Below are 11,192 nucleotides of genomic sequence, written 5' to 3'. Positions count from 1 at the left end.
GCTTCGGGATCTTCTGTCCCTCGATTCCCTTCTATCCCTACTTCTGGATCTTTTATCCTTGCTTTTCTCACTGCTCCTACTGCGACGTTTTGAGTCACGGTCTCTTGTGCGAGATCTGGAGGTTGACCTTGATCTTCTGCGATGAGAACGGTGACGATCCCTTGACCTACTTCGTGATCTTCGTCCCCGACTTCTTGACCTACGATGCCTATAAGGAAATTATAATAAGGATTAGATAAATCATAAACAATAACTTTTATATTTATTTACCTGTAATAATTGCTAATGGAATTTACAAATTAATATATGAGTTTGTTTTCACTTAGACTGTCTCTTCAAAATCTGTAAAATGGTCCTCAAACAAAAGAAATACCTGTCCCTACTACGGGATCTTCTTCGTCTGGAGCGTTCCTTTTCCCTTTCTTTTTCCCTTTCCTCACGTCTCCTCTTTTCTCTTTCCTCTCTTTCTCTCTCTCGTTCTTCTCTCTCCTTCTCCTTTTCTTTCTCTCTTTGTCGCCTTTCTTCCCTTTCCTTTTCTCTTTCCTTTTCCCTTTCTTCTCTCTCCTTTTTCAGCCGAGCTTCTCTCTCCTCATCAGTCTGATTCTTTTTCTGAATAACAAATAAAACATGTAGTATCTTTAAAGACCTTACCATGACTCTTGTGAATTGGGTATTATGACACTAATTTTATCTTCTGCGAGTTCTTAAAGCCTTACTTGAAAGTAAATTTGAGTGTTTCTCTTTGAAAAAATAAATACTCAGCAATCCAAAAATTTTAATGCTAATTTTACTTGTTAACTTGCAAAAGAAGTCAGAAAAGTTTTGAAAACTTCAATGTATAACTTTTTAATATCATAAGCAATATAATGTTGCGCTTAAAAAGATATGTGTTTTTTTAAATCACTTTATTGATTAAAACTTTCAACCAAAGGCCATGTGGATTAATTTGTCAATGTAGAGATTCTACCAGGCAACCAACAAAATACTACAAAAGTTCCCTGGGTCACACTAACCTGTTTCCAGTCATCCACATAGGCCCTGATCCTAGCATAGCCAGCATGCTGTTTTCCCATCAAGTGTTCATCGATACGTTGCTGTACATCTCCTACCACCAGTAGAGCTCCACACACTGTACACACCTCCATCGTCTTCTCCGGTTCATTGGATTGCTGTGCAAGCTTACTCTACAAGTGTTAAAGATGGATTTCATTTTTTTTTTTGGAAAGTTTGTTCACTCTGAAAATGTTACAGATGGATTTTTCCCCACTGTGCTTAATAGTTTTTGGGGTTTTTTCTTTTTTGCTTATTTTCCAAAAATTGTGATTTTTCTAAACTATTTACTTATTACAGTAATCTATAAGACCTTGCTTTTCTATTTGTATTAACTACAATTTTTTTTTTTTACCCAATAGAGGTGTTAGTCAGTTCAATGCATTTCCCGTCTCCTATTTTACCACATGTAAGATAGGAGATAGTCAGCCCACAGCTTTGGCTGATTTCAGGACCCCTGCACTTTCATCATTTAACACCCTTCTTTTGGGCTCAACATTTATGTTTGTCTGATTGTCCGTGTTCCAGTTCATTTTTGTTATCAGATGACAAGCTTGTTCGATTTGACAAGTCTCCTTTTATATCATTTTGGAACATTGTAGATATAATTTTAAAAAAACACACAAAATTCATCTAACACAGTTCTTTTTTTTAATGGCAAACATCCAAAACGAAATGTTACAATCTCGACTCAGTCACACATCACCGAATATCATCAACTGACTAGCTTGATCGAGACTTCACTAGATTACAGACATTACTACTGTACTTTAAATCAATGATGTTTTTATTTTCATGATTAAGAAAATAATTTAACAAAATATTTTATATCTGTTCAATATAGGACAAGTAAACAATGAATTCGGACAAGTAACATTTGTTGTCAACTTGTCCTATGGACAAGTGAATATTTTAGTTAATGTTAGCTCTGTATATCATTTAAAGAATGGTAAGACACATTGATGCATCTGTTTATTTATTTTCTAAACAAACTTATAAACTGCATTAAACATCTTTTCATTTTGTATTTCTTTTTGAACCAAAGGAACTAGTTTTTACCTGATACTGAGTAACAGACATTACTCTGTCATTTATGGATTGGTTAGTAATAATGTAATTGAAATTAAATAGTGAGGTACACTTTGTAATCAAGGTAGTTTAAATGCAAGTACGAAATGATTTCTTCTTTATACACATATTTTACGCTATAAATCACTTACAGTTGAACTTCAGTATCTCGAACACTTATACATGTATCTTGAATACCATGGATATGTCGAAGTGATTTGGAGGTCCCAATCACTTATTCTTTATGTATTTTACCCTCGATATCTCAAATCTTTGGATATCTTGAAGTTTTTTCTCGGTCCCATCAAGTTGGAGATAATGAGGTTCGACTGTATTTGCTTATAAATTTTCATATTCATATCAGGGCATTCAAAATCTGCCGGTACCTAGTACTAATACCCGGCTGAAATCATGATTGTACTGGCCAAAATATTTTATGGAGAAAAAATTTGATTACATATTTAATTAAAATTGTTTCCACAAGATACTGTAAACCAACTTTTATTTGCGTGCGAGAAATATTTGCAAGTTTCACAACCTACTTAAATTCGCTAACATTAATCGCCGCGAACCAATTATTTTGCTTTGTATTTGTAGAGAATGTTTCCTCAGTCATGAAAAATAATCATCTTTGATTAATTTCAAACTGAAGAATCGTGAATAAATGATGACGCAAATAAAAGTTGGTTTACAGTACCTCCTATTTTTGTAAAAGTACCACCTGTTTCTAATCTTTTTGAAAGCCATGTTCATATGATACTCATTTTTTTATCCATACTTTGTGTAATTGTTTAAAAAATATCACCAAAAAAAAAATGTCCAGCTTACATTCTCCAATTCCCTTCGTTCTTCTTCAAGTTGATCACAAAGTTTCATCATTCCCTGAGCCTCCTCTACTTTACCTTCACATCCCAATTCTTCAGCCTAGAGAAAGGAAAAATGGAAGAGAAGAATGAAAAGTGTTCAGAGAATTAGCAAGTTATAATCAAGATTACAGTTGAGTCGCAAAAAAATTGGCAAGGTTAAATTGTACTCTACAGGTATATCAACAAAGAGATAGAGCTAAGTTGTCTTGACAGGACCAATACCCCCTGCAGGGGCACAATAAAAGTGTGCATCTCATTATTCACTTTCTAGTTGCACCATATGGTTCAGAATATGTCTGCAAAAATTTTCACTGAACATCCCCCCAAAAGTTGTCTTTATGTAAACAAGTAAACACACCCCTGCATTAACATGTAGCTGTCTGAAAACCTATATATAAGTTTCCTTCTTATAGAAAACAATAAAATTCCTCTCTATTTTTTTCCTGTTTATCCAACAGAACTGACAAGTTACATTTTATGAAATAGGAAATAAAGATTTCCTAACAAATATAAATATGGTTTAACAATATTAAGCATGGATGCACACATACAATAAACTCTGTACATGCATTTACATTCTGTAGCATTTTAATGAGGAAGAGTACCTGTTGTACAAGATCAGCAATTCTCTCCGTCAGCATCTTTATTTTGTCATCTTTCAAAGAATTCAAATTACTACTTAGCTAAAAGGTAAAACAAAGCATGTGTAAGCACCAAAAATCTCAAATACATGTATATGTTGCATGTTCACATCTTTTTAATTACTCCTGGATTTCTGAGGTAGGAAAGATTGTTTTTCTTTTACAAGAAATGATTAAAAACAATAGTTTGTTTTACCATGAATTTGATATTTGACACATCAACCCTTGCGTGTGATAATTGGCCAATAAGAGGCATATTTTACATTTGTTTTCCTGTTATCCTTTATTTTATAGAAAGATCCTCCCAAATCTTAACTATCAAGCCTACACATTACATGTATCTCATTTCTTTAATAACTAGATACTGTAAATCACTGTTTATTCGCAATAACTTTTAATTTTGCGTAATTATATAAGAAGATCTGCTTGTGAAAATTCATTCTCATGAATATATACAGCATTAGCCTGCAATTGTGAAAATTTTGTTTCTTAGAAAAAAACAAATACCTATCTTTCAAAATTAAAGTGTCATGAGAATTTGGTGATTTACAGTACTCTTTAGAAATTATTACTAGTCCATAATTATAGTAATAAAATTCTTACACTGCCCTGGGAGTTATTCAAAGCCAGTCTCTGATGCCCTCTACGAATTCTCTTTTCTACATCAGAAATAAGACCTTGCAAAAATCGCAAAAAGTCATCTTCATATCCCATCTTCCCAAATTTAGAACTTTTGTTATACCTACAAAAAGATTGTAAGCAGTGATTCACTTTGGTGTGCATCCTGTGTGAATTATGCATCAATTTTGCTCATGATGCATGATTTCAATAAATGTGCATCCCAATGGATGCAATAAACTTAGAGAGATATATAAATTGTTGTCTTTTTTTTCGGATATAAAATGAATCATGAAATTGTTGTTTGCATTATGTCCACTTGCTATGCTATATTGAACATAGTGATTTTGGGACATATTTACACTATGCAGGTATGCCATATAAGGCTACCTGGCCAAAAATAATTAGTTCAGGTTTCACTTCTTCAGTATTATTAGGGTTAGGCCAAACAAAAAAATATGCATGGTTCCGGTTACACTTCCAAAAAAATTAGGGTAGGTAGGTAGGGAATTTTTTTTTTTTTTTTATTTTTTTTTTTAACAAAATGTTTTTCTTAATTTTTCTAAATAATACCTATCACTGCTTTGCAAATGCATTTAGATGTGGTGTGATAATATACTAGTCAATATTGGTAGGGGACATCTCAGGTTAGCTTGCTTTGGATTTAACACAATTAAACACTTGCACAATGTTTTGCAAGGAGGCCGTCATTGCTGTAACTAAAACTTAAACTTAAGCCATTGATGGAAATCGGGGAAAATTCCGGAAAAATATGAAAATTGCCAAAAAAAAGTTTAGGGTCGGGGGTATAAAATAGGGAAGGTCGGGTAACCGGAACCACACATATTTTTTTATTTGGCCTTAGCAAGCAATTATCAGAAAATAGTTGCAAACTACAATGAGCATGGTTTAAATATGTCTACCGTGACATACCGTCAAAATATTTAGTTTCTTAAGCAAACATGATTGAATATTAGGTAAATGTTAAATTTTAATTTTTCCCCTATATATAAGTATTGACTCATGATTCGTTCTAACTATATTTTTTATTAACTTACTCTTTTCTAAGTGCTTCATCATGCATCTTTGTGCAAGGACCTGAAGAAAAGAAAAATGAAATTCTTTGTTAAAATAATCATCAAAATATATGGTCAAATTGTGAAATATTTACAACATAAGTCAGTGTGTACCCCTTTCTGCAGTTTTCAGTGATGTGAAGGTTTTTGTCATTAATTTGAGCTTTTCAGTACAAGTAATCCCCTCGCTTAATTTTCCTATGTACATGAGACAATGTTAACTTTCTATTATGAATATTTTTCTGTTGACATATTATATCCTTTTGTATTAGTATGTATCATTTATAAGGCCATAATGAAAGAATTCCTAGATTCTCATCCAATTTTTTTGAAAAATTGAGGTGGGCAGGCAGATTTTATTTTATATTTTTTTTATTTCTTCCATTCTACAGATTTTTTGTTGACCTGATCAATAGGTGCAGATTTATTATTATGCCCAAATAAAAGTAACAGCAGTGGTCCATTTAAATTTACATATCTCTTACTATACATCCTCTCATTCTTTCAAAACCAATGATCTTTTTTAAATACATATTAAAGCTATTACCATCTTGTCAGCTGTCAAATTCACACTGACATTCGCAGGATTTAAAACGAAAGTTGAATGGTAAGTTGAATACTAATCCTGATCAGAAACAAGATGAAGAAAAACAGAAATAAAAAAAATTGGGGCGGGCAGGAATGAAAATCTAGGAATACTTTTATCATGGCCTAAATGTTATCCAAGTATATATATATGGGCTGTCACATTTCCCGAAATAACCGAAAACCGCGGTCAAAGTTGTTTGGTTCGGTTTCAGTTCCATTTCTCCGGATTTCGGTTTGGGTCTGGTTTATATATTAGAATCTGTTTTATACAAAAAATCACATCGAAATCAAAAGAATGATGACGATAAACGGATAACAGTGATAAATAAACACCACAACTGAATTATACTTTGATCATTCCAAGAACAAAACACTTGTCACGAAAGGATTAATTATATAAACAAGCAAGAATGGTCAGGTTGTAGCTAATAGTCAGCCTAGTAGTCCTAAACAAAGATGTCAAGACATTTAGCGAGTATTTCCCTTAATTAATGACACTGACAATAGGGCTGTCACAGTTCCAAAATTTTTCGGGTCGGGTCGGTTCTGTAAATTTTCGGTTTGGTTTTGGGTTTTTCAGTTTGGTTATTTACATCTATTTTAAACCTTAATTTCATGAATTTAACTTGAAAAATCTTTATTTGTTACATTAATTTTACATTGAAAACAAGTCTTAACCATGCAAACGTCTAGACATCGGTGTGTTGAACTACTTGACCTACTATTAGCCACAACCTGACCATTCCTGCTCGTTTTGATAATTATCTAATACTTCTGTGACAAGTGTTTTGTCATGGAATGAAGTAGACTTCAGTTGTGATGTTTGTTTATCATTGTTATCGTCATCATTCCTTTGATTTCGACGCCATTTTTTGCATTGAACAGACTCTAATATATAAACCAGACCCGAACCGAAATCCGAAAAAACGGAACCAAAACCGAACCGAACAACTTGGACCACGGTTTTCGGTTACTCATGACAGCCCTAACTGACAACAACAACGCCAACAACAACAGACAAAGGACAAATTTTGATCAGATATTATCTTTCGTCTTCTTTAAAATAAATACTTTTTTCTCCATTTCAAAGGTCTAGTAGGAGTACTAAATATTTGAAGTGGCACATAAAAATAATATTCTACATAGATCTATAGATAGTTTTCGACAGGCCTGAATTTAGCAAGAGTTATTTCCCATTGGCCGCCATATTGGAGGTCCAACGAGTGAATTTTCCTCTTTGAGCAACCAATTTTAAACTTGTATGGCAGAAGTATAAGGGCAAAATCTTAAAAATACTAAAATTGCGAATTAAAGGAAGCTTGTGTTAAGATAAATTCGTGAGAAAAATTGTGTTATCTTCACCCAATTGCCCAGTACGACAAGTTTTAAATTGGTTGAATAATGAAGGAATTTTGGGCTTGTATACCTCCAATTTGGCGACCAATGGGAAATAACTCTTGCTAAACTCGTGTCAATCAAAAACTCTCTATTTGTAAAAATAATTAAGATTTCTTGTGTTATTCATAACTATTCTGCATTGCTTACCCAAGTCCGCTCTTGTGTTGGTGAAAAGTTCATGTGGACAAAAATTGACAAGGAAGTGCTTGCACACCTGCAAAAAATGCTGACCATGCTAAAATATTAAGGGTTATTGTTTGATACTTTTGAATCATCTACATCCTTTTAAACTTTTACAACGGTGCTTACCTTATGCATCGTGCAACCCCCACCCCCTCCCCTTCTGTAAGATCCGCGCATGCATTTGAAACAATGTAATAATTGCTAAATGATAATGGCAACATACGACTCGTTATAAGTTGTAATTTTAAACACTTAATTAATATTTTAAATCAATTTTTTTTAGTGTAATCATATTAGAATTCATTTGTCCTTCCCAAGGTTCAGTATCCAAGTGAAAAACTGAAATTCAAAATGGCGCCTTGAGAATACACTATTCATAAGAAAAAAAATATAAAAAGAGGTCGTTGTGAGTTAAATATAAGAAATTTTTCCTCACTTCAGGGTCATTCCAGTGAACTTGATCTCGTTTCTCTGTAGGTGCTAAGTTTCTATCTCTACCCATTAGCTCATCGAGCATTTGAGACAACGCATGCGAAGCCATGTTCTTTTGGTCAAGTGCTTCGAAATCGTTGGAATAACGTACCCGAATCAATATATTAAAGTGTGATTTAAATATATATAAGAACGAAGATTTCGTTTCTATTTTCAACACATAAATTATATCAGGTTGAAATTCTAAAAAGAAATCAGTTTATCTTATAACTTTTCAAGATTTCAATGAAGGTCTATTTTTCTCTTCATCTTTCTTGTTTTGTAGGGATTTATTTACCCCCCCCCTCCTCCTACACGCGGAGAGAGAGAGGGGGAACAAAATGTTTCCTGAAATAGATATTTTAACGTCTAATATGTTTTGAATAAAATAACTCGATAATCTCTACTCATTCTACTTGCTGGATAGGGTCTCGCGCATTTGCTTTCATTTGTTTACCTTCACTGCCCCCCCCCCCCCTCCCTTTCGACAACACACACCGTGAAGCTTACAAATTATAAGGCTGTCAATAAGCGGTTTTACTTATGAGTGAATAAAAGAAAATGTTCTACTTAATTCACTATATATACAATTAGTAAACTGCAAGGTTTCAATTTCATATCACCGGAAGATTCCGGCAAACTTTGGCTATATTCCATTTTGGGACCGTCTTCTAAAGGAACTAACTTTAAAGAGAGATGATAAAGAGAGAGATGAAAGTCAAGCGTGGATCTATAAGGGGATGAAAAAGGGGGTGGGGGGGGGTCCGGACCCCCATGTGATTTAGAAGTTATTAAATTTCTATGTTAAAAAAACAAAAAAATGTCCTTGGACCCCCTCCCCAGTCCCCAGGAAACAGTGACCCCTTTTTAATGGAAAGTAGAGTCATGTATCTGATTACCCCCCCCCCTCCCCCTGAAATAGGTTTTTCGGGTTTGGGCAATTTTAAGTTGTAAGATACCTTGTTTTTCAAACAATTTCCGAGTCTGACATTTGTCACAGTTGATGAGGAACACCCCCCCCCCCCCGCATAAGAGAAATTTTCTCTCCCATTGTATGTTATTCTATGTTTGAGTGTTGGGGAAGGGGGTACCACCCTTGAACCCTCCCTTTCAAACATTGCTAGATGCGCCCCTGGTAGTCATTTCTTAAACTCTCTCTGTTTGATTGACTTTTTATGAACCCGAAATCGAAGATTCGCGGGCAGATAGTTTTTTTTTTTGGTCTGTCTGTTAACCTTGCCTATAACTTTTGAACGGTTGGTGCTAGGGCTTTAATATTTCACACGTATATTTCTTGTGACAAGAACTTTTTTGGGCACCATAACCAAGGTATTCGACTTCTTGGCCTTAGAGTTTAACCTACTTTTACAAAATTTTACCAAACTTTAACCTTAGATATATATAACTTTTGAACGGTTGGTGCTAGGGCTTTTGCATTTCACAAGAATATTTCTTGTGACAAGACTTTTCTTTGACTACCAACATGACCTCATGACCTTGACCTTTGCGTTTGAAACTTACTTTATCTGTAACTTTTGAACGGTCGGTGCTAGGGCTTTCATTTTTAGGTATGTATTTCTTGAGACAAGACCTTTCCTTTGATACCAATATTTTTTTTGTTACTTCATGACCTTGACCTTGGAGTTTGATATACAATTGAAAAAAGTTAACCTTGGCCTTGAACTGCCGTGCGGGCGCATTCGTGTTTCAGTAGTGTTTCACAAACACATTTTGTTTTACACTGTTACATATATATAATAGTCAGATACAGTGGTGTTTCAAGTTGATATTAAGGGAAAAGGGGGGGGTTCAAGAATATAATTTTGTATATATATCTCTTATTGTCCCCCGCTTTCGCGAAAGCGAGGGACATTAGATCTCATTCGTCTGTCAATCTTTCTCTCATCCCTCCGTCTGTCCGTTTGTCAGTCTGTTTGTCACAAAAACATTAACCTTGGTCATAACTTTAGAATGAGAAGAGATATGGCTTTCATATTTCAATATACATTACCTGTGACAAGACCTTTCCAAAGATACTATGATTTCTGACCCCGTGACCTTGAAGTTTGACCTACTTCTCAAAGATTTTAACATTACTTCAAATTGGTCATAACTTTTGAATGAGAAAAGATAGGGTTCTCATATTACATATGTGTATTACCCGTGACAAGTATAAATATACTTTTGGACCCCGTGACCTTGAAGATTGACCTACTTTTCAAAATTTTTATCTTTGTTTATAACTTTTGATTAAGAAAATATAGGGCTTTCATATTTGACATGTGCATTACATGTAACAAGATGTTTTTGAGCTTTGATTTTGATCTCTTGACCTTGACCTTCATGTTTGACCTAATTTAAAAAAAAAATTGGTTATTGCTTTTGAATGACATAGATAGGGCTTTCATATTTGAGCGATTTACCCGTGTCAAAAAGTTTCCGAATGTACTACGATATTTGACCACGTAACCTTGACCTTCAAATTTGACCTAATTTTCAAACATTTCATCAGTGTTTATAACTTTTGAAGGAGCAAAGATAGGACATTCATATTTGACACGTGCATTCAAGACCTTTCCGATTGTATACTCTGGTTTTTGTTATTTTTTTTCACTTGTGCATGACTTCTGACAAGACCTTTCGGATAGTATTATGATATTTGATCTCATGATCTTGATCTTGAAGTTTGATGTAGTTTTGAGAAGCTATAATCTTTGCCATAACTGTTATTAATTCAATAATTTATGTCTTTTTGTATGATGTACAGACAAGATAGGACACACAAACAAGACAGTTACAATATGTCATAAATATTAAATGGCATCCCATCCACTAAGACACCGAAAGCGGGGGACCACAATTCTTTGAATTTGCTTTTTACTTGAGTATAATTGCAATAAACAGTTGGATTGAGCCAATTTAACCTACATAAGTTAGAGTAAATGTATTTTAATGCTAACAAGAAACAATTAACAGGGACCAAGACTTTTATTTTTACTTTAGATAAATATTGTTACCCAATAACTAGCGATGAACTCAATAAACATGATAATAACTGACATTCTCCTAAGAGTGGTGCGAGGCAATTATTAATGTAAGCAGCTTTTATTTGAGGGTGGATCCTATTTTTACAATTTAATTACTTTACAGTATTATCAATGGTTATAAACTTTATTTTGACCTTGCATGGGAAGATTCGGGATTTCGAATGGGGGCTGGTTGTGGGGGAGGGG

General features: G+C 34.0%; 1 protein-coding gene across 4 annotated transcripts in view; it reads right to left on the bottom strand.

The window, feature by feature from the left end:
• The window catches only part of LOC133184425 (luc7-like protein 3), a 12,860-nt gene extending 4,818 nt beyond the window's left edge, over window positions 1-8,042 (bottom strand). For all 4 annotated transcript variants that reach the window (XR_009720814.1, XM_061319495.1, XM_061319496.1 and 1 more), the window contains exons 1-9: window positions 7,925-8,042; window positions 7,453-7,519; window positions 5,302-5,341; window positions 4,229-4,367; window positions 3,590-3,667; window positions 2,947-3,042; window positions 1,014-1,184; window positions 374-609; window positions 1-208 (exon numbers count right to left, since the gene is read on the bottom strand). The exon at window positions 1-208 is cut by the window's left edge and continues 121 nt beyond it. Coding sequence is in view for 3 of the 4 variants with exons in the window: in XM_061319495.1 (XP_061175479.1) it covers window positions 1-208; window positions 374-609; window positions 1,014-1,184; window positions 2,947-3,042; window positions 3,590-3,667; window positions 4,229-4,367; window positions 5,302-5,341; window positions 7,453-7,519; window positions 7,925-8,029 (1,140 nt within the window). In the remaining variant the exon portion in view is untranslated. The remainder of the gene's footprint in view (window positions 209-373; window positions 610-1,013; window positions 1,185-2,946; window positions 3,043-3,589; window positions 3,668-4,228; window positions 4,368-5,301; window positions 5,342-7,452; window positions 7,520-7,924) is intronic.
• Between the last annotated feature and the right edge of the window lie 3,150 nt (window positions 8,043-11,192).

This window comes from Saccostrea echinata, unplaced genomic scaffold, assembly GCF_033153115.1.
Source record: "Saccostrea echinata isolate AGI-Se365-2 ecotype Australia unplaced genomic scaffold, CSIRO_AGI_Sech_v1 ptg000010l, whole genome shotgun sequence".
Lineage (NCBI taxonomy): Eukaryota > Metazoa > Mollusca > Bivalvia > Ostreida > Ostreidae > Saccostrea > Saccostrea echinata.
Note: the sequence above shows the minus strand (reverse complement) of the source record. Positions and strands in the feature narration are given on the sequence as shown.